The 27,683-nt window shown below is 40.9% G+C and overlaps 1 protein-coding gene across 1 annotated transcript in view; it reads right to left on the bottom strand.

Moving 5' to 3' along the window:
- Positions 1–602: 602 nt before the first annotated feature.
- Positions 603–27,683, bottom strand: part of EEA1 (early endosome antigen 1) — a 643,459-nt gene continuing 616,378 nt past the window's right edge. Inside the window, exons 26-29 of the mRNA XM_053719231.1 lie at positions 26,143–26,381; positions 9,221–9,341; positions 8,511–8,609; positions 603–4,967 (exon numbers count right to left, since the gene is read on the bottom strand). Coding sequence (XP_053575206.1) covers positions 4,845–4,967; positions 8,511–8,609; positions 9,221–9,341; positions 26,143–26,381 — 582 coding nt within the window. The 3' untranslated portion in view covers positions 603–4,844. The remainder of the gene's footprint in view (positions 4,968–8,510; positions 8,610–9,220; positions 9,342–26,142; positions 26,382–27,683) is intronic.

Genomic DNA, 27,683 nt, shown 5'->3' with positions numbered 1-27,683 from the left:
ATAAAGTAACATTGCATTTAGAAATGCTCATTAACAACAAATGCCAAAATGTCAATTTGAAACCCAAAGGCATTATTAACACTTAACACGCAAGCTATCAAGCTCCTCAAATTAGCTTAAAGTGACATTGGAATCCATGTGGATGCATTTCAGTTTTTAATAGAAGCATTTTTGTGATATACATGCATTAGCAAAAATGCTTATAACAGAAGCTATAGCTGTTTTAAATGTGTATTTAAGTATGTACTGTGCACCAGCATTTTAAGCATAAAACTTGCTCAGGGAACCTAAGGTGCTTGTATAATCTAGTAATGACTCAATTTGTTAATTGCTGACATGATACTACAAGCCCCACTGGCGCTCTGAACAGCTGCAGTATTTAAAATGTTGGTGCCCTGAGAATATACAGCTATCCTTCAAATGCGCGTGCAGAGAAAAATGTTAACGCAAAAACAGTGATAACTTTTACTAGAAGCATATTTGCCAATACATGTATATTGCAAATGTTTCTATTAAAAGACGTAATTCACTTAGGTGCATTTAAATTTTGACCGGAATATCCCTTTAAGCATTTTTGCAAGTTAGAATGTCTCAAAATGGAATCAAAGGAACTGATGTCATTTTATTAGCAAGGTGATTTTTTTCAACTGGTTTTGCATATAGAATATAACAAGCTAACATTTGGCAGTCATTATACTGTATCATGCACATATTTAACTCAATTTACACATAATAAAGAGGTAGTTGAGGATACCAAAAGGATATTCGTTTGCACAACCAAATATTCATTGTTTATGATTATGTATGATCTGTACAGCAGAGACTTCAATACTGTCTGCCACTGAACGCTAATTATGAACTTTTGAAGAGGTAGACATAGCACAATTCTTCAGGTTTAGTTTTTAGAGACAGAAAACTTTCTTGCCAACACATTACTCCTCTATGCGTTTTCCTTAGAGAACACATCTGTTCTATGAGCTAATCCTATCTAAGAAGCCATTTTTACTAGAAAAGGTAATAAAAATAATAAGGGTAAAACACAAACGTGAGAGCCAAGACTAGGTACTCAATCTATTGCTTTTCATTTCATACAAATGACTTGGTATTTTGAAATACGTGCAGCACATACTGCCTCATTTACATATTCATATTACAAAATTCCCAATTAAATAGAAGTGTATATCATGACAAAAAAGCTGCCCATGATAACTGAATGGAATTAATAGCAGACAAAATAGAAGATGATTTATAGAAACAAATCAGTTACAAATGACATTTATGACAGATTATTGGCTTTGGTGATCAATTACACAAAATGTATTTTTTATGAGGCTTTCCTTTTTATTTATTGTGAACTTAAAGTCTAACGATATTGTCTATACTAGAATACATTAAACCGGTTATGATTCCAACTTCTCTCATAGAAATGCTTAAGTGCTTAGATTCTTCCTTTCATGGTTCTGGAACAAGTAAAACATACTTTATAGCCAAAGACCACAGCTACATTCTTTCTATCTGTTCAATTAAATGCAAATGTTACTTGATGATATTTTTAAACATTATGCAGACATTTCATTTTATCGACACAGCTTTATTCACGGCCGGAATCTAAATGGATGACAGTTGATTTAAATTATATTCCCAGCTCTGGCTAGGGTTTTGAGTATATAATATATATATACACACACACAGTATATATGCAGGAGTTGGCAAATTATCAAACTGATAAATTTACTATAAATATGTAATAATTCAAAAGGGTCATGAAGTACAATTTCATGCATGAATGGTGTGTTAAAATACCCATTTTATTTTACCGGGACGGTAAAGTCAAGATAAAAGTTGGATCTGGTAGAGAATGCAATTTTATATAACGTTCCAATTTACTTGTGCTATCAAATATGCTTTGTTCTATTTTTTATCCTTTGTTGAAGAGTAAACCTAGGTAGAGTGATAGGAGCGTGCAAGTGTCTTTAGCAGTCTATGGCAGCAGAGTTTGCAACATTGTTTATAGTAATGTTATACATAGTTGCAAACACTGCTGCCATAGACTGCTAAAGACACTTGCACGCTCCTATCAGAGTATGTCAGAGAACTAAGCAAAACTCATAATAGAAGTAAATTGGAAAGATTGTTAAAATGTTACGCTCTATCCAATCTAATTAATTTTAATTTGGACTTTACTGTCCCTTTTAATTGATCAAGTAGAAAAGTCATTTTACAGCCCCCCCCACCCCCCCCCCCCAAAAAAAAGAAAATAAACGAAGTGTAAACAAAGCACACATATCAAATTTGCTTAATTCTTTTGTGATTCTTTGTTGAAGATTAAAACCTAGGTAGGGTCAGGAGTGTGCATATGTATAGCATTCTATGGCAGCAGTGCTTGCAACAATATATAGTGCTTGCTGCTTGCAACAATGTATAGTGTTTGAAAACAATGCTGTCACAAGACATGCACACCCCTTAGCTCCTATGAGCCAACTTAGGTTTACTCTTCAAAAAATGATGCCAAGAGAACAAATTCATTGTGTGTTTTGTATAAACCATAAAGACTAATTTGATATAACATTATTTATTTTAGAGAGCAAGCCACTAAATAGTGAGAACATCTGAGAGTTTCTCTTTTGCAGACAAACAACATGCACTGCCTTAAACTACAGCTCGGCTTATCTCCTCCAGGGTATAGTATTCATGTGTTGCAAGCTGTTTCTTTTCTTCTTTAGAAAGTGTTGTTGATACTGATGCAAAAATGAACCTAAAGGAGCAATTTCTAATACATTTAACACTCTGCAGCTGATATAACCAGTGGTTGAGAACACAAAAGGATAAAAATTACAGTACAATGTTCCTTTAAGACACAATACAGGAGTAAAGCTTAAGCATAAGGGGAAGATTTATCATTGTCTGGATGGACAAGGCTCACAGGTAGTGAATTTGTTCAATGGGATCACAAATTTCAGGGCAAATTCATCCCCTGTATCTAGGATTTAGGAAAGAGCGGTTTAAACTGCTATAAATAAAGTTGTAGCCTCACATGAGCGAAGCTGAAATCAATAGGACCACACTCCTTTTGATAAATTTGCCCTTAAGTATCTGAAGGAATACAGAAAGAACCAGAAGATGTTTTAAGGTAAATGGGAAAACTACTTTAAATAGCATTTAATTTTATACCTGACATTTATGTCCCTTTAATTTTTCCCTCCGCTCATTTTATTGTATCATATTCACTACATAAAAGAGGCTACTATCCCTTCCATATCACTTTAACCACTGCTAAAAACCTCAACATTATTCTGCAACTTAAAGCCATTCAATTCACATAGTATACACAATGGATCATTCAAGGCAAGTAGGTTGTTTTAGTGTATACATGGGAAGAAATAATGCCACCCAAGGTACTAAATATTATTAGGAACTGAACAGGTGCCCCAAATTAGTGCATCAAAGCTTTACAGTCTAGTGTTTTGTTTTTTTAAAAGAAAGTTTAGTTAAAAGAGACGAGAGAACAAACACTTACACATCACATCACATCTAGAAATGTATTGTGAGTAGGGATATGCATTCAGCAGTTCCTTTAGCTGCAGAATGCGGAAGAAGGTGGGCATCCGTGGCATTTGGCTCTTTTCGGAGTCTGATTTTTTTCTTGTTAAAGTGCAACACACTAAGATATGTGCAAATCCAGATCTTAGTGTGTTGCACTTTCAATAGAAAAAAATCCAGCTCCAGTTAACAGCTGTTATGGAAAGCACTCAGGATATAAAACATTTTCCAGTTATCTCCCAAAAAATAATGAGATTGGCAGACACACCTCTAAATAGATCAGAAACCCTTTTGCTTTTATACAAGGGATATCCAAACAACACACAGGACAGTAGTGGCCTTACACCATGCACAGCATTAGGATTCCACTTTATGAAATGCTTAGATAAAAGGTAAAATGCAAGGTGAGGTGTTTAAAGTAATATGAGTAATGCGCATTGAGTGTAAAATTATCGTAACTTAAAAGTGATGGTAAATCCTAGCACGCTATTGGTTAACATCACCTCACTGAAAAATAGTGTTCTGCAGTGGGCTGCCCTGAGGCGCTCAGCACGGCATGCACTGCAGACAAATAAAGGAACTTTCAGCATGAAGTATTTTATACTTCACGACTGAAAGTTACCTTTATTTGTTGCACTGGTAAATCCTAGCATTTCAAAAACGCTAGGATTTATCATTACTTTAAAAAGAAAACGGGGGGGAAAAAAAAAAAAAGGATAGCTGCAATAAAATGAAGGTCTTGTCGATCTATAGTTTCATTAATATGTGAATGCAGAGATGAATGGGATAATTGCACTAATAAAAATAAGCAGGCTGATACTTTTAGTGCAGACTAAAACTTGCCTGAATATCCTTTAGAAGATAGTAATTTTTAATAACAATATGGTACAAGAAAGCCAAATCTAACTTCTAAAAAACAAAGAAACACTTGGCTGTACATTTTCTATTTGTTTAAGAGGAACAATAAGTGATCAGTCATATATCCCCAGGTTTACTGTCAGATGAAGTATAAAAATATGTTGTCTCTCTGTTAGTCTCATATTTACAGGCAGTCGAGTGGAAAATAAAATCAACATAAAAGCTATCTCGGAATGAAAAAGCTAGATGCAGGCTATGAATTAAACTAGTTGTTTGTTTTCATGAAAAATACAACAATTTTACTTTGCATCAATAAAACATTTCAAAGGGCATCTTGTCAATCTTTACAATCTTTGTCCAAAGAAATAAGTACTTTGAGTGCTATATGAAGTGCATTAACAAAAATACTAACTGTAATTTGCAGATTCCTATCTAAAGAACCGTTTCTATCCTTGTAAGTCAATAAAACATGTATTACAGACACGGACAGGCTTTTTGGAGGAGGGAGTTAAGGCATTCCTTGACGAACATTCTGCACAGAAGATATTTCCACACTGTCTACAATGGTGCTGAAAAAGAAAAAGAAAATATGATTTAGATTCTATAGGTGCGGAATATTCACTGTGTAAATAGTGCTGAGTTAATCAGTTTGGCACATATTAAATGAGTGCATAATTCCCAACATTTGTGGCTAGGTATTAGGGACTCAGGAGGGGGGGGGCATGCAACGCCTCTCATAAAGCTTGTATTATGAGGGGGCAGAGTCATGGCTGGATATTGGCTGTGATCATGGGCATCTCTGGGTGGCCGGTGGGCGTGTCTGGGCAGTCTAAGGGAGGGGCTAACGGACTGTATAAATAGGAACATATGGCTGTCTCAGTGGGACATAGCTCAGAGCTAATTCAAATCAGGACAGTTGGGAGGTCTGAGATTGAAAGCTTGAAAAAATAACTGTGTAAAAAAAAATCTTGCATCAAAGAACAACAATACAGATTACAAAGTTTAAAAAGTTGCTTATATTTTTAATGAAAGTAGCTGGAAATGCATGTTGCATACTACAGTATGCATCACTCACTGACACACAGCAACAAGCCACACAGCTATGTTGATGGTGGAAAGATACAAGCTTCCACATCATCAGGAGTATTGTTGTTAAACCTTACTTCATTTTAGTCCGTTAGATTAAAGGGACAGTTTATTCAAAAATATTCTCCCATTTAATTTTTTCCCAATGATCCACTTTACCTGCTGGAGTGTATTATAAGCTTTGTAAACACAGCCAGCAGAAGAAATTACACTCCCAGTGGGGTATAGCAGAGATAAGGTAATAAAATGTTGATTTTCCATTGTTCTATCCAAGTACTGGTGATTGTTTTTATGGACAGATATAAGATAAAGAAGCAGGTATATGTACACAATGTGATACAGTAATGAGATCTGATTATACCTACAAGCTCAACTCATTTTATTAGGTTGTGGCTTCAAAACACAAAATCAGAGCTTTAAAATACACAAATAAACCTTAAAAAGCTAATTTTCATAATTTTTTTACTCTGCAGTTGGTAAAAAAGCAATTGTAAACACATTAAGGGAAAAACTATTTTACAGTATACTGTCCCTTTAATAGTAGGCTGTTTACTTGGAAAAAGGCAGAAATACTTCCTCCTCCCACTAACTCCCCTATCCTTAGTTTGATTGTTTAGCCAGGCAAATAGGGGAGGGAGGGACAGACTATAAGAGCACTAAAACCAGGAAGGTTGGGTCTTCATTGCGTAAACAATGGTGAATAGAAACAGTTTTTGCTTATGTGATCACAAAAAGGAGCAGGAGATGATTCTACAAAACTAGGTGCATACCAAAGCCATGAGAATCACCAAGCAGGAGAGCATATGAGCCAAGGACATAACAGGATAATAACTAATCAAATAAACACGATAATATGAAAGACAAGAAACATGTAAAGCGCTTCCCTCAAAGGCAACATTAGCAAAAAAATCTAAAAATGTATAAAAATGAGCATATGGCTGCTTTACAAAACTCTGAAACAGTGTTTCATTGCGGTAATAAGAAAAGGTGGGTGTACAAAAACAATGTCCGAGCAAAGTCTATAAGGAAACACCAGGGACACAGAGGGCAACACAACCTTGGAGAAAGGGGGACTAGGTAAAGTATCTTCAAGGTAATCAGTTAAACCAGAGGAGCAACATATTGGTGTCCACAAGAGAACACAGGGGCCCTAGGAAGACAGGCCAGAAGTGCCTGATTACCAGCCTCAGAATGCCCAAGGTTCTTCCCTCCTGCAACTAACCTTTAGTAGGGAAAATGCACATGCCACCAAATTTGGCGGCGAGAGGGACAGAAAGATCTAATTATAAATAGAACCCTAAAGGTCGTAAAGAGGAACAAATACATTTTGGTAATGCATTTGTAAAAGTCTAGGATATGTAACTTAAAGGGACAGTCAACACCAGAATTTTGTTGTTTAAAAAGATAGATAATCCCTTTATTACCCATTCCCCAGTTTTGTATACCTTGTATTTAAGCCTCTGCAGACTGCCTCTTTATTTCAGTTCTTTTGACAGACTTGCATTTTAGCCAAGCAGTGCTGGCTCCTCTGTAAATTCACGTGCGTGAGCTCAATGTTATCTATATGAAACACATGAACTAACGCCCTCTACTGGTGAAACACCATTCAGTTTAGAGGCGGCCTTCAAGGTCTAAGAAATAATCATATGAACCTCCTAAGTTTAGCTTTCAACTAAGAATACCAAGAGAACAAAGCAAAATTGGTGATAAAAGTAAATTGGAAAGTTGTTTAAAATTACATACCCTATTGGAATCATGAAAAAAAATTTTAGACTTGATTGTCTCTTTAATAAATGGCTTTTAAAGGGACGCTGTAGTCAACTTTATACTTTATTTCAACTAAAAGAGGTAATTTCTAAATCTTTTTAAAATAATGAATCTTTCCTTAATACATCAAAGTTTTCTTGTGATAGAGGTATATCTCTCTCCACCAGTAAAGCACAGGCAGCTGTCCTCGTCACCCAGAGAGGAATAGTAAAAAGTACAAAATAATTACTGCAGAACAGTTTTGACTCATTATAGAGCTTTAAATTAACATTATTTCTTTTTCCAGTAAAAAAACAATAAAATAAATGTAAGTGTAAGAGCTGCTCTTTCATAGGCTAGACAGTAAATTAATGTCCCTGCATTTTCCTTGAAGCGCAAAAAGTTTTTTTTTTACAGTGCACTACAGTTTTGTAGTTTTGTTGATGTCCTAAATAAAATGTCTTTTGTTTCTGAAGTTGTCAATGCCATTTACATGTTCCACAATACAGCAGTGGACGTTGCATGTAAAAACCAGTGAGTATTTTGTTCCTATGTAAAAACATGCATTTCCTGTTTGATTTACTACCAATTTAATACACTTTAACTTGACATTTTCTTAAAGGGACACTGTAGCCAAAAATTTTCTTTCGTGATTCAGATAGAGCATGCAATTTTAAGCAACTTTCTAATTTACTCCTATTATCAAATGTTCTTTATTCTCTTGGTATCTTTATTTGAAATGCAAGAATGTAAGTTTAGATGCCGGCCCATTTTTGGTGAACAACCTAGGTTGTCCTTGCTGATTGGTGGATAAATTCATCCACCAATCAAAAACTGCTGTCCGGAGTCTTGAACCAAGAAAAAAGCTTAGATGCCTTCTTTTTCATATAAAGATAGCAAGAGAACGAATAAAAATTGATAATAGGAGTAAATTAGAAAGTTGCTTAAAATTGCATGCTCTAACTGAATCACGAAAGAAATTTTTTGGGTACAGTGTCCCTTTAAGTAAAACATATTGTATCATGTTTAATTTCTGCTCTTTCATGTGCATATTATTATTTTGCATTTAGCTTCAGTTTAAGTAGAGATATCCTAAAATGCACAAGCATTTCCAACATTTTCATGACAATTATTTATTATTATCGGTTATTTGTAGAGCGCCAACAGATTCCGCAGCGCTAATAATAAACAACTACTACAAACTGTAAAGTCATTACAATAATTATATTGTAGAAAATGTTTATCAAACACATAACAAGTATTTAAAAAAAAACACATACCCTTCTTATGGTTACAGAAAATCCCTTTCCGCATTCCATACAATTTTGTACTTCATTGTCTTCTGTCCATTTCCTATTAAGAGCTTGGCTGTGTTTGATCTGCAGCAATTTAAAAAGTTACACTAGGTATCTTTAGAAAACCATTATCAGTCTAAAACCCCTTAACGGCTAGTTCAGCTAGCTCCCACCTGTGCACTACAATTCCTGAGCCTACTGAGGCTTACTTTTCAACAAAGGATACCAAGAGAACAAATCAAATTTTATAATAAAAGGTACAATAGTAAATTGTTTCCCTTTTTTCTAAAACTCACAGGTTAACTTAAATTCCTTTTACTTTTTATATAAATGTGCTTTAAAAAAAAAAAAAAAAAAAGAATCAGAACATTTCTCCTATAGATGACAGGATATTCACTGATTTCTTCATCCGCTGTTTGCCTAGTGCAAGTGATGGCAAACATTGACAGTCCAGATGTTCCAGAACTACATTCCCATGATGCTCAACTGGACTTCAGAGAACCTAAGCATCATGGGAATGTAGTTCTGAAACATCTGGAGAGCCAAGGTTCACCATCGCTGGCAGACTGTTGAAATATCCAGTTGTGAACAATTAAGACTTAAGACAATTAAGATTACATGGAAGTATACACTGTATTGTTTATAGTTGTCAGTGTTTATGAGCTTTGTGCATAAAGATATAACACCACCATTACCTGAAGAGATTGGTTTTCTCTGCCCAGCTCTTCCATAGCATAGCTTGTTTCATCTAACTTTTTCCTTAGTTCAACCATTTTAGCTTGAAGTTTTTCTATTTCACCTTCACTTTTAAGATATCTAAAATCAAAATAAAACATAAGTAAAGAAATATGAATACCATTCCTATATATAAAAAGATGTTTGTGAAGAAGCTGTTAACTCAAGAGGTTTAGTATTTGGGAGTCAAATACATAGAAGTCAAATTTTCAAGATTTAGATATAGTGTACAAAAAACAAAACCTAATTTATGTAAGAAGTTACCTGATAAATTCATTTTTTTTCATAGTGGCATGAGCTAGTGACGTATGGGATATACATTCCTACCAGGAGGGGGCAAAGTTTCCCAAACCTCAAAATGCCCATAAATACACCTCCCACCCCACGCATACCTTAGTTTAACATATAGCCAAGTAGTGAGGTGTGAAAAGGAGTAAAAAAGCATACAAAAAGAGGAACTGAAAAAAATAAATGTGCTTTTATACAAGAAAATCATAACCATCAAAAAATAGGGTGGGTCTCATGGACTCTTGCCACTCTGAAAGAAATGAATTTATCAGGTAAGTTCTTACATAAATTATGTTTTCTTTCATGTAAGTGGCAAGAGTCCATGAGCTAGTGACGTATGGGATATAATACCCAAGATATGGAAATCCAGAGTCACTAGAGAGGGAGGGATACAATAAAAAACATAATTTATGCTTACCTGATAAATTTATTTCTCTTGTAGTGTGTTCAGTCCACGGGTCATCCATTACTTATAGGATATATTCTCCTTCCCAACAGGAAGTTGCAAGAGGATCACCCAAGCAGAGCTGCTATATAGCTCCTCCCCTTATATGTCATATCCAGTCATTCGACCGAAACAAGACGAGAAAGGAGAAACTATAGGGTGCAGTGGTGACTGGAGTTATAATTTAAAATTTAGAACCTGCCTCAAAAAGACAGGGCGGGCCGTGGACTGAACACACTACAAGAGAAATAAATTTATCAGGTAAGCATAAATTATGTTTTCTCTTGTTAAGTGTGTTCAGTCCACGGGTCATCCATTACTTATGGGATACCAATACCAAAGCTAAAGTACACGGATGATGGGAGGGACAAGGCAGGAACATTAAACTGAAGGAACCACTGCCTGTAGAACCTTTCTCCCAAAAACAGCCTCCGAAGAAGCAAAAGTGTCAAATTTGTAAAATTTGGAAAAAGTATGAAGTGAAGACCAAGTTGCAGCCTTGCAAATCTGTTCAACAGAGGCCTCATTCTTAAAGGCCCAGGTGGAAGCCACAGCTCTAGTGGAATGAGCTGTAATTTTTTCAGGAGGCTGCTGTCCAGCAGTCTCGTAGGCTAAGCGTATTATGCTACGAAGCCAAAAAGAGAGAGAGGTAGCCGAAGCCTTTTGACCTCTCCTCTGTCCAGAGTAAACGACAAACAGAGAAGAAGTTTGTCGAAAATCTTTAGTTGCCTGTAAGTAGAACTTCAGGGCATGGACCACGTCTAGATTATGCAAAAGACGTTCCTTCTTTGAAGAAGGATTAGGACATAATGATGGAACAACAATCTCTTGATTGATATTCCTGTTAGAAACAACCTTAGGTAAAAACCCAGGTTTAGTACGCAGGACTACCTTGTCTGAATGAAAGATCAGATAAGGAGAATCACAATGTAAGGCAGATAACTCAGAGACTCTTCGAGCCGAGGAAATAGCCATCAAAAACAGAACTTTCCAAGATAAAAGCTTAATATCAATGTGTTACGGTTACCCTTAGTCTCGCTGAGAGATGGACCGCTTAGTAGCCTGGATCCCTATTGCTAAAGAGGGGAGAAGCTGCTTTCCATAGTATTCTATATGAGTCTCGCAAATATAGAATAATCTCCCTTAGCTGCAGTACCGCTAGGATACCCTTCTGCCCACAAAAACGAGTCAACGCTGCGATTGAGGGTCAAACAAGAACTCAGGACTGGGATGCCCAGCCTGCTTTTTATTAAGGTTACATGCACACAGGGCACTCCCAGGGGGAGAGGGGGGGAAGCACAAAATCCCCCATCACACATTTAGATAGAGAGCACTGTCCTTTGACAGGCCACAATAGGATTACAGTACTTAAGATAACAAGTTTACAAGTTCATCTTATCAATTAGCAGTCTGGCTCCAGAGGTGATTAGACAATAGTTTCTAAAAGCTGAAAAAAAAGAGTTAACTCTTTATGAAATGATACTTGTTACGGTTTTCTTGGAGCCCTTCTTAGGCGCTGGCTTGCTGGTTCAGGCATTGCTGCTGGGAAATAAGCTCTTCACAACAAAATAACTAATGCTTCTGTAACAGTGCTCCCTTTCTGTGGAACACTCTGGCAGACACGGTCTGACCCCTTTTCGGGGCAGACTAAGGCTGTCCAGACCGCTGATTATGCGGGGCTGAGGTCGGTTTGTCTGGACAACCCGTCGGCGTTGCCATTCTGTTTCCCAGGTCTGTAAGTAATGGTGAAATTGAAGGGTTGCAACGATAAGCTCCAACGTAATAGCCTGCCGTTATCTCCAGAGACCCGGTTCAGCCACACCAACGGGTTATGGTCGGTGACCAGAGTGAACTCCTGACCATATAAATAGGGAGTCAATTTCTTTAATGCCCACACCAAAGCCAAACACTCCTTTTCGACCGCTGCATAGCTGACTTCGCGGGGCAGGAGCTTCCGGCTGATGTAGGCAACTGGATGCTCCCCTCCATCTTCGCCTACTTGGCTGAGGACGGCTCCCAGCCCGAACATGGAAGCATCTGTATGGACGATAAAACGTTTGTTAAGGGCTGGGGCCGCCAAGACAGGAGCGTTAATTAGAGCATTTTTGAGAGCCTGGAAAGCCGTTTCACAGTGGGGAGACCACAGGACCTGTCGAGGTAAGTTCTTCTTGGTCAAGTCAGTCAGGGGTTTGGCAAGTGTGCTGTAGTCTGGTACGAACCGTCTATAGTACCCTGCCGTGCCCAGGAAGGCTAGGACCTGAGTCTTAGTGATGGGGGTGGGCCAATTGGCGACAGCTTCTATTTTGGCCGGCTCTGGTCGCTGCTTTCCACACCCCACCCGGTGACCCAGGTACTGTACCTCGGCCATCCCAAAGTGGCATTTTTCTGGCTTCAGAGTCAGGCCAGCAGCCCGGATCTGATCCAGAACCATTCCCACATGAGCTAAGTGGTCCTCCCAGGACTCACTGTGGATCGCTATGTCGTCCAGGTAGGCGCAAGCAAAACTCTGGAAGCCATCCAGGAGCCTATCCACCAAGCGCTGGAATGTAGCTGGGGCATTCTTCATCCCAAACGGCATTACCCTAAACTGATATAAGCCGAATGGGGTGACGAATGCCGACTTGGGGATAGCCTCCGGGGCCAGGGGAATCTGCCAGTAACCTTTGCAGAGGTCAATAGTGGTCAGGTAATTTCCCCTGGCTATACGATCGAGTAGCTCGTCTACCCTGGGCATAGGGTAAGCGTCCGTCACGGTATTTTCATTGAGCCTCCGATAGTCTACGCAGAACCGGGTGGTCCCATCTTTCTTGGGCACCAAGACAACTGGGGAGGCCCAGGGACTATCGGAGGGCTCAATTACCCTGAGCTGGAGCATCTCATCGATCTCCTTCTTCATTCCTGTCCTAACTGCTTCGGGGATTCGGTACGGAGCCTGGCGCAAGGGAGCTTGTCCCGGAGTATCTACCTGGTGGGTGGTTAAAGTAGTGTACCCTGGCTTCGGGGAGAAGGTGAGGTGTTTAGACTGGAGGAGTTGGTTGAGCTGCTCCCTTTCAGTGGGGCTAAGTCGGTCCCCTATCTGAACCTGCGCCACTATACCTGTGGGGAGGCTCTTTTCTAATAGGTCTGGAATGGGTAAACTGTCGGGGTCTTCCTGAGGGGAACAACATACGGCCGTCACGTTCTCTGGCCGCTCAAAATATTCCTTGAGCATGTTTACATGGAATGTCTTTCTAAGATTGTTGTCGTGGCAGCTAGCTATCACATAAGTGGTGTCTCCCCTTTTCTCTACGATCTGGTAGGGACCCTGCCAGGACGCCTGCAATTTGTCTGTCTTCACCGGCTTAAGTACTAACACCTTTTGTCCTATGGTGAAGATTCTCTTTCGGGCCCCCCGATCGTACCATACTTTCTGTCTTCTCTGGGCCAACTGGAGATTAGCCCGCACGGATTTGGCTAATTGCTCCATTCGGTCCCTGAGTTCCAGCACGTATGGCACAATGGGGACACCGTCAGCCTCCGTCTCTCCCTCCCAGTGCTCCCGGATCAGGTTTAGGGGTCCCCGTACCTTTCTTCCGTAGAGCAACTCGAAGGGAGAGAACCCTGTCGTTTCCTGGGGCACCTCCCGATAAGCAAATAGGAGGTGCGGCAGGAAGCGTTCCCAGTCTCGGTATTCCTGAGTGAACGTCTTGAGCATTTGCTTGAGGGTCCCATTGAACCTCTCACACAGCCCGTTCGTCTGGGGGTGGTATGGGGAGCTCAGGAGGGACTTAATTTTGCAAACCTGCCAGAGTTGTTGGGTCAATTCAGCCGTAAATTGGGTGCCTCGGTCGGATAGGATTTCTTTTGGAAATCCTACCCGGGAGAACACCTGTACTAGTGCATTCGCTACCGTATCCGCTTGTATGTTGGATAGGGCGACAGCCTCTGGGTACCTGGTAGCGTAGTCCACTACGGTAAGAATGTATCGCTTACCGGAGGGACTAGGGGTAGCCAGTGGTCCCACTAGGTCAATAGCAACCCGGCTGAAGGGTTCCTCTACAATGGGCATATTTACTAGCTGGGCTTTAGGGTGATCGCCTCGCCTTCCTACTCGTTGACACACATCGCAGGTGTTACAGTAAGTTCTAACGTCAGCGTGCACCCCTGGCCAAAAGAACGTGTGAGTAATGCGGTGTAGGGTACGGGTAACGGCTAGGTGGCCTGCTAAGGGGATGTCGTGGCCTATTTTGAGGATTTCTTGACGGTATTTGTGGGGCACTACCAGCTGTCGCCTACGCTGTCCCCTTTTCTCTGTCCAGCGGTATAGTTTCCCTTTTTCCCATAAGAATGTTTCGTTATCTGCCCCGCCCCCTCCGGTCTCTGCTCGTTCCCGGTACTTTTGTAAGGTCGGGTCAGTCTTAGACTCTGCCTCGAAAGCATCTGGGGTGTCCCAGGGTATGGGGCCTAACCTGTCAGGCAAGGTCGGGGTAGGTCTTACCTGTGTCTCCCGCACTGGTGAGAGCTCTCGCTCCGTCCGGGCTTGGGCCCGTGTAGTCACTGGGTCCGCCTCGTTGTTGCATACTGGAGCATAGGCAGAAGTCATGGGGCCCAAATCGTTGCCCAGTAGTACTTCGGCAGGTAAATTATCCATTAGGCCCACGTTCACAGCCCCCTTTCCCGCTCCCCAATCAAGATGCACTTTAGCTGTTGGAATTTTGTACACATCCCCCCCCGCCACTCTAACGGCCACAGTCTGTCCGGATCGCTTGTGCTCTGGCACCAAATGACTCTGTACCAGCGTGATAGTAGCCCCTGTGTCTCGCAATCCCTCGGTAGATCGCCCCTCGAGCCATACCCTCTGCCGATGGTGCTGGCGGTTATCTGAGGCAGCATATACAGGGTCTGCCTCGTGAAGCGGCCCCACATATCCCTCCATAGGGGCCTCTTGGTTAACACAGAGGGCCCGGGCCGGACGATAGGACCCAGAGGGGTAATTGTAATTCCTGGGTGTCTGGTGCGTATTAAGGGGGCAGCTAGCCATGAAATGCCCTGGTTGCTTGCATCGGTGGCAAGTCGGTCTGGGACGCTCAGAGCTGTTATTGGGTGGTCCTGAGTGTCGGACGGGCCTTGTGGGCACCGGGGCTCGGAATTCAGTACGAGGGGGTGCACGGTAAACCTCTCTGGGTTCGACCCGTGCTGGAGCTCGGTAGTTCATGGGTTCGTGAAGACGGGAGTCATAATGTTCATCGGCCAATTTGGCTGCTTCTTCTAAGGTAGAAGGCCGCCTGTCTCGCAGCCATTCCTTCCCTTGCTGTTCCATGCCATTATAAAAATGTTCTAAGAGAAACAATTGTAAAATTTCCTCCCCAGTCACCGCTTTACTTCCGCTCAGCCAGTGATTTGCCGCTCTCCGCATTCGGTGCGCCCATTCCATATGGGTATCGTTAGGCTTCTTTTCCGTGCCCCGAAACTGTCGGCGATACGTGTCCGGAGTTACAGCGTACCGTCGCAACAGTGTCTCCTTAACTAGCTCATACTGTGTCACTTCCTCAGCACCCAGAGTACGAAAGGCTTCCAGGGCTCGCCCGGATAGTTTCCCAGACAATATCGTGGGCCACTCTCTGTTGGGAATCTGGTGCAGGGCACATTGCCTTTCGAAGTCCGCCAAATATTCATCAATCCCTGTCTCGCTCTCTAGGAAGGGTCGAAATGCCGCATAGGGTATCTTGGGCCTCCCAGGATTTTCGACAGGGATGATTACCTGCGGGGCTTCAGCATTGCGGTGTGCATTCGCTAGGTTGAGTTCGTGGGCTCGAGTCTCTCGTATATCCTCGTCCGCCTCTGCCATCAACTGCTGTACCAATTCCATGGAGGGGTTCGGCCCGTATAATGAGAGCCTTTCCCGAACAATCCTGGTTTTTTCGTCACTAATCGTGGTCGGTGTTTCCGCCATTGTGAAGCTCTGATCCAGTTCGGTCAATTCTGCGATCAGCTCTCTCCTCGGCCGGTTGCTGGCGTACCCCCCTCTGCTTTCAAGTAAATCCTTTTGGGTTGTACGCTTCAATTTTTCGTAAGCGCTCTCCATCCGTTCTGTACCTCTCCTAGGAAATCCAGGAAAATCCCGCCGCTGCCGCCAAATGTTACGGTTACCCTTAGTCTCGCTGAGAGATGGACCGCTTAGTAGCCTGGATCCCTATTGCTAAAGAGGGGAGAAGCTGCTTTCCATAGTATTCTATATGAGTCTCGCAAATATAGAATAATCTCCCTTAGCTGCAGTACCGCTAGGATACCCTTCTGCCCACAAAAACGAGTCAACGCTGCGATTGAGGGTCAAACAAGAACTCAGGACTGGGATGCCCAGCCTGCTTTTTATTAAGGTTACATGCACACAGGGCACTCCCAGGGGGAGAGGGGGGGAAGCACAAAATCCCCCATCACACATTTAGATAGAGAGCACTGTCCTTTGACAGGCCACAATAGGATTACAGTACTTAAGATAACAAGTTTACAAGTTCATCTTATCAATTAGCAGTCTGGCTCCAGAGGTGATTAGACAATAGTTTCTAAAAGCTGAAAAAAAAGAGTTAACTCTTTATGAAATGATACTTGTTACGGTTTTCTTGGAGCCCTTCTTAGGCGCTGGCTTGCTGGTTCAGGCATTGCTGCTGGGAAATAAGCTCTTCACAACAAAATAACTAATGCTTCTGTAACACAATGGAATGAAGGGGTTCAAACGGAACACCTTGAAGAACTTTAAGAACCAAGTTTAAGCTCCACGGAGGAGCAACAGCTTTAAACACAGGCTTAATCCTAGCCAAAGCCTGACACAAAGCCTGGACGTCTGGATTCTCTGCCAGACGCTTGTGTAAAAGAATAGACAGAGCAGAAATCTGTCCCTTTAGTGAACTAGCGGATAAGCCCTTTTCTAAACCCTCTTGTAGAAAAGACAATATCCTAGGAATCCTAACCTTACTCCATGAGTAACTCTTGGATTCACACCAATATAAATATTTACGCCATATCTTGTGGTAAATTTTTCTGGTAACAGGTTTCCGAGCCTGTATTAATGTATCAATAACCGAATCCGAAAACCCACGCTTTGATAGAATCAAGCGTTCAATTTCCAAGCAGTCAGCCTCAGAGAAATTAGGTTTGGATGGTTGAAAGGACCCTGAATTAGAAGGTCCTGCCTCAGGGGTAGAGACCATGGTGGACAGGACAACATGTCCACTAGGTCTGCATACCAGGTCCTGCGTGGCCACGCAGGCGCTATCAGAATCACCAATGCTCTCTCCTGTTTGATCCTGGCAATCAGTTGAGGTAGCAACGGAAAAGGTGGAAACACATAAGCTATGTTGAAAACCCAAGGGGCTACTAGTGCATCTACCAGCACCGCTCCCGAGTCCCTGGACCTGGATCCGTAACAAGGAAGCTTGGCGTTCTGGCGAGATGCCATGAGATCCAGATCCGGTTTGCCCCAACGACGAATCAGTTGAGCAAATACCTCCGGGTGAAGTTCCCACTCCCCGGATGAAAAGTCTGGCGACTTAGAAAATCCGCCTCCCAGTTCTCCACGCCTGGGATGTAGATCGCTGACAGGTGGCAAGAGTGAGACTCTGCCCAGCGAATTATCTTCGAGACTTCCAACATCGCTAGGGAACTCCTGGTTCCCCCTTGATGATTGATGTAAGCCACAGTCGTGATGTTGTCCGACTGAAATCTGATGAACCTCAGTGTTGCTAACTGAGGCCAAGCTAGAAGAGCATTGAATATTGCTCTTAATTCTAGAATTTTTATCGGGAGGAGTTTCTCCTCCTGAGTCCACGATCCCTGAGCCTTCAGGGAGTTCCAGACTGCTCCCCAGCCTAGTAGGCTGGCATCTGTTGTTACAATCGTCCAATCTGGTCTGCGAAAAGTCATTCCTTTGGACAGATGAACCCGTGACAACCACCAGAGAAGAGAATCTCTGGTCTCCTGGTCCAGATTTAGCAAAGGGGACAGATCTGAGTAATCCCCGTTCCATTGACTTAGCATGCATAGTTGCAGCGGTCTGAGATGTAGGCGCGCAAATGGCACTATGTCCATTGCCGCGAACATTAAGCCGATTACTTCCATGCACTGAGCTACTGATGGGCTTGGAATGGAGTGAAGGACACGGCAAGCATTGAGAATCTTTGATAACCTGGACTCCGTCAGGTAAATTTTCATCTCTACAGAATCTATAAGAGTCCCTAGAAAAGGGACCCTTGTGAGTGGTAACAGAGAACTCTTTTCCACGTTCACTTTCCACCCATGCGACCTCAGAAATGCTAGAACTATCTCTGTATGAGACTTTGCATTTTGAAAACTTGACGCTTGTATCAGAATGTCGTCTAGGTACGGAGCCACCGCTATGCCTCGTGGTCTTAGTACCGCCAGAAGTGAGCCCAGAACCTTTGTAAAAATTCTCGGGGCCGTAGCTAACCCGAAAGGAAGAGCTACAAACTGGTAATGCCTGTCTAGAAAGGCAAACCTTAGGTACCGATAATGATCTTTGTGAATCGGTATGTGAAGGTAGGCATCCTTTAAGTCCACTGTGGTCATATATTGACCCTCTTGGATCATGGGTAGGATGGTCCGAATGGTTTCCATCTTGAACGATGGAACCCTTAGGAACTTGTGTAAGATTTTTAAGTCTAAGATTGGTCTGAAGGTTCCCTCTTTTTTGGGAACCACAAACAGATTTGAATAAAACCCTTGCCCCTGTTCCGTTCGCGGAACTGGGTGGATCACTCCCATCACTAAGAGGTCTTGTACACATTGTAGAAATGCCTCTTTCTTTACTAGGTTTGTTGATAACCTTGACAGATGAAACCTCCCTTGTGGAGGAGAAGTTTTGAAATCCAGAAGGTATCCCTGAGATATAATCTCCAACGTCCAGGGATCCTGTACATCTCTTGCCCAAGCCTGGGCGAAGAGAGAAAGTCTGCCCCCCACTAGATCCGTCTCCGGAAAGGGGGCCCTGTCTTCATGCTGTCTTAGGGGCGGAAGTAGGCTTTCTGGCCTGCTTGCCCTTGTTCCATGACTGGTTGCCTTTCCAACCCTGTCTGTAACGAGCAGTAGTTCCTTCCTGTTTTGGAGCGGAGGAAGTTGATGCTGCTCCTGCCTTGAAATTACGAAAGGCACGAAAATTAGACTGTTTGGCCTTTGATTTGGCCCTGTCCTGAGGAAGGGTGTGGCCCTTACCTCCAGTAATGTCAGCAATAATTTCCTTCAAGCCGGGCCCGAATAAGGTCTGCCCTTTGAAAGGAATGTTCAGTAGTTTAGACTTAGAAGTTACATCTGCTGACCAGGATTTAAGCCATAGCGCTCTGCGCGCCTGTATGGCGAATCCGGAATTCTTAGCCGCAAGTTTGGTTAAATGCACTACGGCATCCGAAACAAACGCATTAGCCAGCTTAAGGGTTCTAATCTTGCTCAAAGACTCATCCAATGGTGCTGTGCGAATCGCCTCTTCCAGAGACTCAAACCAGAATGCCGCTGCAGCAGTGATAGGCGCAATGCATGCAAGAGGCTGTAATATAAAACCTTGTTGAACAAACATTTTCTTAAGGTAACCCTCTAATTTTTTATCCATTGGATCTGAGAAAGCACAGCTATCCTCCACCGGGATAGTGGTACGCTTGGCTAAAGTAGAAACTGCTCCCTCCACCTTAGGGACCGTCTGCCATAAGTCTCGTGTGGTGGCGTCTATAGGGAACATTTTTCTAAATATTGGAGGAGGGGAAAAAGGCACACCGGGTCTATCCCACTCCTTGCTAATAATCTCTGTAAGCCTCTTTGGTATAGGAAAAACGTCAGTACACACCGGTACCGCATAGTATTTAGCCAGCCTACATAATTTCTCTGGGATTGCCACCGTGTCACAATCATTCAGAGCCGCTAACACCTCCCCTAGGAACACGCGGAGGTTCTCAAGCTTAAATTTAAAATTTGAAATTTCTGAATCCGGTCTCCCCGAATCAGAACCGTCACCCACAGAATGAAGCTCTCCGTCCTCATGTTCTGCAAATTGTGACGCAGTATCAGACATGGCTCTCGTGTCATCGGCGCGCTCTGTCCTTAACCCAGAGCTGTCGCGCTTGCCTCTTAACTCGGGCATATTGTATAATACTTCTTTCATAACATTAGCCATATCATGTAAAGTGATTTGTAAGGGCCTTGATGTACTTGGCGCCTCAATCTCACGCACCTCCCGAGCGGGAGACGAAGGTACTGACACGTGAGGAGAGTTAGACGGCATAACTTCCCCCTCGTTGTCTGGTGATAATTTCTTTATCGGTACAGATTGACTTTTATTCAAAGTAATATCAATACAATTGGTACACATATTTCTATTGGGCTCCACATCGGCTTTTAAACATAATGAACAAGCAGATTCCTCTGTATCAGACATGTTTAAACAGACTAGCAATGAAGCTAGCAAGCTTGGAAATTACTTTCAATAAGTTTACAAGCAATATAAAAAACGCTGCAGCGCTTTTAAAAAACACAGTTGAATAACAAAGAACTAATTCAGTTATAGTCAACAATTCTTTAAATGTATTAATTAGCAGAGGATTGCACCCATTAGCAAAAGGATGATTAACCCCTCAGTACCCAAAAACGGATATCAAATTAAGATTTAACGCTTTTATCACAGTCAAACACACTGTCACAGGTCTGCTGTGACTGATTACCTCCCTCAAAAATGAATTTTGAAGACCCCTGAGCTCTCTAGAGACGTCCTGGATCAAGGAGGAAGAAGCAGGAAGACTGTGCTAGAATTTTAACTGCGCAACAAGGCGCTAAAAAAGGCCCCTCCCACTCATTTACAACAGTGGAAGACCTGATATAACAGTTTCTATGCAGAAATATACGTTAGCCATGTGGAAAAAAATCATGCCCAAAAGGATTTATCACCAAAGTACCTCACAAAACGAATAACATGCCAGTAAACGTTTTAAACACAAACTTCTTTTAATGTCATGCAAAGTTATCACTAAGCCTGCTACCAGTCGCTTCCACTGCAGATAAGGCTTAAGCATTATTTCAGTATTAACAGTATTTTCTCAGTCAAATTCTAGTCCCTAAAAAATAACTCTACTGTGCATACATTTATCAGCCTGATACCAGTCACTACTACTGCATTTAAGGCTGTACTTACATCATACGGGTAACAGCAGTGTTTTCTTAGTCACTTCCATTCCCAGAAAATATTGTACTGCACATACCTCATTTGCGGGGGAACCCCGCATGCTATTCCCATTGTCTGAAGTTACCCCACTCCTCAGAATGTCGAGAACAGCCAGTGGATCTTAGTTACGCCTGCTAAGATCATAGAAAACGCAGGCAGTTTCTTCTTCCAAATACTACCTGAGATAGAAAAACAGCACACTCCGGTGCCATTTAAAATAACAAACTTTTGATTGAAGAATAATTAAGTAAAAACTCCGACTCCTCTCGCGACCTCCTTCCTTGTTGAGGGTTGCAAGAGAATGACTGGGTATGACATGTGAGGGGAGGAGCTATATAGCAGCTCTGCTTGGGTGATCCTCTTGCAACTTCCTGTTGGGAAGGAGAATATATCCCATAAGTAATGGATGACCCGTGGACTAAACACACTTAACAAGAGAAACAGCTATTTCCGCTGAAAATTTAAATCCAAATAATAATTAAGTTTTTAAAAAATGTCAAAAAACTCAAATCATAGGCAAAAGAATCAAACTGAGACAGCTGCCTGAAGAACTTTTCTACCAAAGACTGCTTCTGAAGAAGCAAATACAAAAAAATGATAACATTTAGTAAATGTATGCAAAGAAGACCAAGATACTGCTTTGCAAATCTGAGCAACTGAAGACTCATTCTTGAAAGCCCAAGAAGTGGCAACTGATCTAGTAGAATGAGCTGTTATTCTCCGAGGTGGAGACTGCCCCGCCTCCAAATAAGCCTTGTGAATCAAACGTTTCAACCAAGATGCCAAAGAAATGGCAAAGGCTTTCTGACCTTTCCTGGAACCAGAGAAAATAACAAATAAACAAGAAGTCTTTCTGAAATCCTTAGTAGCCTCAACATAGTATTTCAAAGCTCTTACCACATCCAAAGAATGTAGAGATCTCTCAAGAGAATTCTTAGGATTAGGACACAAAAAGTAGTTTAATATCCAAAGAATGCATAGGCTTAAAAGGAGGAGCCTGCAAAATCCTTAAAACCAAATTGAGACTACAAGGAGGAGAAATAGATTTAATAACAGGTTTGATATGAACCAAAGCGTGAACATAACAGTGAATATCCGGAAGTTTAGCAATCTTTCTATGAAATAAGACAGAAAGAGCAGAGATTTGTCACTTCAAAGTATTTGCAGACAAACCATTATCCAAACCATCCTGAAGAAACTTTAAAATCCTAGGAATTCTAAAAGAATGCCAAGAAAAATTATGAGAGGAGCACCATGAAATATAGGTTTTCTAAACCCGATAATAAATAATCCTCGAAACAGACTTACGAGCCTGTAACATAGTGTTAATCACTGAGTCAAAGAAACCTCTATGATTAAGAACTAAGCGTTTAATTTCCATACCTTCAAATTTAGAGATTTGAGATCCTGAAGGAAAAACGGCCCTTGAGACAGAAGGTCTGGCATTAAAGGAAGTGGTCAAGGTTGGCAACTGGACATCCGGACAAGATCCGCATACCAAAACCTGTGAGGCCATGCTGGTGCTATCAGAAACACATGAGATTGTTCCATTATGATTTTGGAGATCACCCTTGGAAGAACTGGAGGCGGAAAAATGTAAGCAGGTTGGTAAAACCAAGGAACTGCTAACACATCCACCATCTCCGCCTGAGGATCCTTGGATCTGGAAGATATCTAGGAAGTTTGTTGTTCAAATGGGAGGCCATCAGATCTATTTCTGGAAGACCCCACATCTGCACAATCCGATGAAACACATTTGGATGAAGAGTTCACTCCCCCCTGATACAAAGTCTGATGACTGAGATAATCCGCTTCCCAATTGTCTACACCTGGAAAATGAATCACAGAAATTAGACAAGAGTTGGACTCCGCCCAAGAAAGTATCCGAGATACTTCTTTCATTGCTAAAGAGTTGCGAGTCCCTCCCTGATGATTGACATATGCCACTGTTGTGATATCGTCTGTCTGAAAACGAATGAAAAGTTCTCTCTTTAATAGAGGCCAAGCCTAAAGAGCTCTGAAGATAGCACAGAGTTCTAAAATATTGATTGGTAACCTCACCTATAGAGGTTTCCAAACCCCTTGTGCTGTCAGAGACCCCCAGACAGCTCTTCAACCTGTAAGACTTGCATCCGTTGAGATCACAGTCCAGGAAGGACGAACAAAAGAGGCCCCTTTGAACAATACGGTGATGGTCCAACCACCAAGACAGAGATACTGAAAGTATATCAGTATATCTGAGTATAATCCCTGCACCATTGATTCATCATGCAAAGCCGCAGAGGTCTCATATGAAAATGAGCAAAGCGGATCGTGTCCGATGCTGCATTTATAAGACCTAAAACTTCCATGTACATAGTCACTGAAGGGAATGATCGAGACTGAAGGTTTAGACAAGCTAAAACCAATTTAATTCGCCTTTTGTCTGTTAAAGACAGAGTCATGGACACTGAATCTATCTGGAAACCTAAAAAGGTTACCCTTGTTTGAGGAATCAAGAAACTCTTTTGAAAATTGATCCTCCAACCATGCCTTTGAAGAAACCACAGTAGTTGTTTCGTGCGAGATTCTGCAATAAATTCTTACCCTGGAAAGATAGAGATTGTAATCTAGATTTAGACACTATGTCAGCATTCCAAGATTTAAGCCATAAAGCTCTTTTAGCTAAAATAGCTAGACATAGATTTAACATCGATCTTAATAATGTCAAATATAGCATTACAAATGAAATGATTAGCATGTTGAAACAGAAGAACAATGCTACACAATCAGAATTTTCTACCTGATGAGCTAAACTGTCCAACCAAAAAGTTGAAGCAGCAGCCAGATCAGCCATAGAAATGTCAGGTCTAAGAATATAACCAGAATGTAAATAAGATTTTCTGAGATAAGATTCAATCTTCTGTCTAAAGGCTCCTTAAAAGCAGTACTATCTTCCATAGGAATAGTAGTACGTTTGGCAAGAGTGGAAATAGCCCCATCAACTTTAGGGACTTTTTCCCAAAACTCTAAATTAGCCACAGGTAAAGGATAAGACTTCTTAAACCTAGAAGAAGGATTAAAAGAAGAACCAGACTTAGACCATTCCTTAGTAATCATATCAGAAACAGCATCTGGAATAGAAAAAACATCAGGAGCAACCTTTGGAGGTTTAAAAAACAGAATTTAAAGGTTTACTGGCTTTGTTATCAAGAGGACTAGACTATTCAATACCCAAAGTAACCAAAACTTCCTTCAACAAAGAACGAATATAATCAATCTTAAACAGATAGGAAGATTTGTCAATTTCAGAGTCTGATTCAGGATCCTCTGAACCAGAGAGATCCTCATCAGCAGAGGATACTTCAGTATGTTGTCGGTCAATACAAATTTCATCAGAATTATGAGAAGTTTTAAAAGACCTTTTACGTTTATTTGAAGGCGGAATAGCAGACATAGCCTTTTCTAAAGCTGCAGCAATATAATTATTTACATCTGCAGGAATATCAGGTACATTAGATGCTGAAGGAACAACAGACAATGTATTTGTACTAATAGAAACATTATCAGCAACTTCACGCCAAAAGAACTAACGTCAACAAAGACGCAGGAAATGACGAGACTTGCGTCACTATAGACGCAACTTTGCGTCAAAATTTTTTTTGCAACAAGAATGACGCCATAAAAAACAGCATTTTGCGTCCTCTCGAGCCTAGTTTGCCAGAATTTTTTTTTGGGAAAAACAAAGTCAAATTGAAAGAACTGGAACCCCAGGTAAGAAAAAATTAAAATAAACTTCCCAAACATAAAATTCATACTGAAACTGATATTCTGCAAAAAAGGGAAATATACATAGACCCGACTCATGGCAAATATAATCAAACACATATATTTAAAACTTTACAATATAATATAAAGCGCCAAACATAGCTGAGAGTGTCTTAAAAAATTATACATACATACCAGAAGACACCCATCCAAATATAGCAGACAGCCAAACCAGTACTGAAAAATATCAGCAGAGGTAATGGTATAGGAGTATAACGTCGATCTGAAAAGGGAGGCAGGGGATGAATCCCTGCGACCGATTACAGAGAGCCTTTGAATAGATTCCCCATGGGTGAAACCATAAGATCAATAGGCAATACTCCCTTCACATCCCTCTGACAAACACTGTACTCTGAGAGGAATTGGGCTTCAGAATGCTTAGAAGTGCCTATCACAGAAGAAATCAAGCACAACTTCACCACCTCCATAGGAGGCAAAGTTTGTAAAACTAAGGTATGAGTGTGGTGGGAGGTGTATTTATGGGCATTTTGAGGTTTGGGAAACTGTCCCCTCCTGGTAGGAATGTATATCCCATACGTCACTAGCTCATGGACTCTTGCCACTTACATGAAAGAAAATACCTTTCCAATTTAATTCTGTTTTCAAACTGACTTTGTTGAAAATCAGCTCCTTTACATGAAAGTATACTGAAGGAGGCTGAGGATCATGCACGTATCTAGAGCACTATACAGCAGTAGTATTTGCAACAATGTTTCTAACAATAATAGACAAAGTGCTCTATCCACGTACACGATCCGCAGCATAACCAAATATGCTTTCATGGAAATTAGCACTATTTCAAGAAAGGAGACCAGCAAAGGGGAAAATCTCATAACACTAGTAAAATTGTTTTTTATTTTTTTAATATTGCACATTAATTGAATAATGAAAGTTTAAAAGGGAGAGTGTACTGTAAAATCTTCTCCACTTTGATGTGTTCCCAATGATCCATTTTACTTGTTGGAGTGTATTAAATTGTTTAAAAATAGCAACATTTGCCTATTGTATCCCCACCTATAATGAACATGTCAGTACTTACAATATACAAGAACTTATGTGTGTGCTACTTTTAAACCGTACGCAATTCTATTCTAAGAACCACTTAGAGAAGTATTTGGTTTCCGCTCTCATTGTATACGGTACGTTACCTTTCTAGCAGGGCTCTTCTGTCATCCTGGTTGTTTTGCACAGTTGCTTCCAGTACTGCGATCTCTCCCCGCAGGTCATCCGTTTGCTTCTCCAGCTCGCTGACCCGGCGCTGGCTGCTCTGCCATTCCTTCTTTAAGGTAGCCAGGTTCTCATTTAAGGCAGTAATCTGCATGGTGAGTTTAGACTCATTTTCTTCATGCTTCTTTTTCTGATCATCTCTTTCTTTTGTTTCTATTGCCTTAAAAATAAACAAACATGAGTTTGCCAAGCAGATGCCATTTCAAATCTATAATTCTAGTGCCCCAGGCAAGATAAAGATTCCACTACTATTATGAACATCTAGCAGTTTTTTACCCATAGTCCTTGGTGTACTTACATGAAGAAGTTAATAACGCCAAAATATTTGTGGCAATACAAATATCTTCTCCACCTTTTTTTTTTTTATTATTTAGTTTTTATTTTGACCAGATTGCTCCCGTTTGGTCTCTTGCTATCAGAATGTCAGTCATACCTCTTAAATAGAAGCATGACAACAAATAGTTTAAATATTTCTTTAAAACACTCCCACACTTGCCCCCAAGTGAGAGAGTTCTTTTCATTCATTATCGTAACATTTTAACAATATTCCTTCTGGGAGCAAGTAAGCATTTTAGGCTTTGTACAAGTCTACACTGACCTTCAAGGGCGCTTCATGACTGACTCAGCAGGAAGACTACAATATAACTTAGTCACTGAATTATGCTAAAGACTATTAATATTTCTTGCTGAACATTCTGAATGTTAGTATTTTTTTTTTATTAGAAATAATGGAATTTAGTACTTCACTCTCTCTGCTTACTTAAAGGTACATTAAAGAAATATTTGTATACACATAGTTTATATCTGCCATTAACTAATACAAACTACATTGGATTATAAAACCAAGTTTTTTATTTTACAATTTAAAAAGAGTACAAGCAATTTTAAACAACTTTCCAATTAACTTCTATTATTACATTTTCTTCATTCTCTTGGTTTCCTTTGTTGAAGGAGCAACCATGCACTACTGGGAGCTAGTTGAAAAGATATATATATATATATATATATATATATATATATATGTGTGTGTGTGTGTGCAACCACCAATCAGCAGCTGCCTCCCATTGCTGTTATTGAGCCTACCTAAGTATACTTATCAAAAAAGGATATCAAGAGATCAAAACAAATAGAACACAATTGGAAAGTTGTTTAAAAAACTGCATTCTCAAGTTTAATTTTGACTTTACTGTCCTTTAAATTCACATTAACTGTTACATTATTAATCTTTTACATAACTATATGAAAATTCTGGTGAGCATGACGATCTTATGTCCCTTATTGTAGGCAATGAGGGCTAAATAGTTTTGTAGTTGGTTTGATCATTATCAGCATTTTGAAAGAAACCTAAGTTACATAATTTGCCTTACGGTCTCCCCAGGAAGAGTGGTCAAGGACAATTTTCATACCAAAGCCAGGTATTTTACAGCACAAGCAAGCACAATCCACATACAATGCAAAGTTT

This window comes from Bombina bombina, chromosome 6 (genome assembly GCF_027579735.1).
Source record: "Bombina bombina isolate aBomBom1 chromosome 6, aBomBom1.pri, whole genome shotgun sequence".
Classification (NCBI taxonomy): domain Eukaryota; kingdom Metazoa; phylum Chordata; class Amphibia; order Anura; family Bombinatoridae; genus Bombina; species Bombina bombina.
This window is presented reverse-complemented; position numbering and strand designations above follow the sequence as displayed.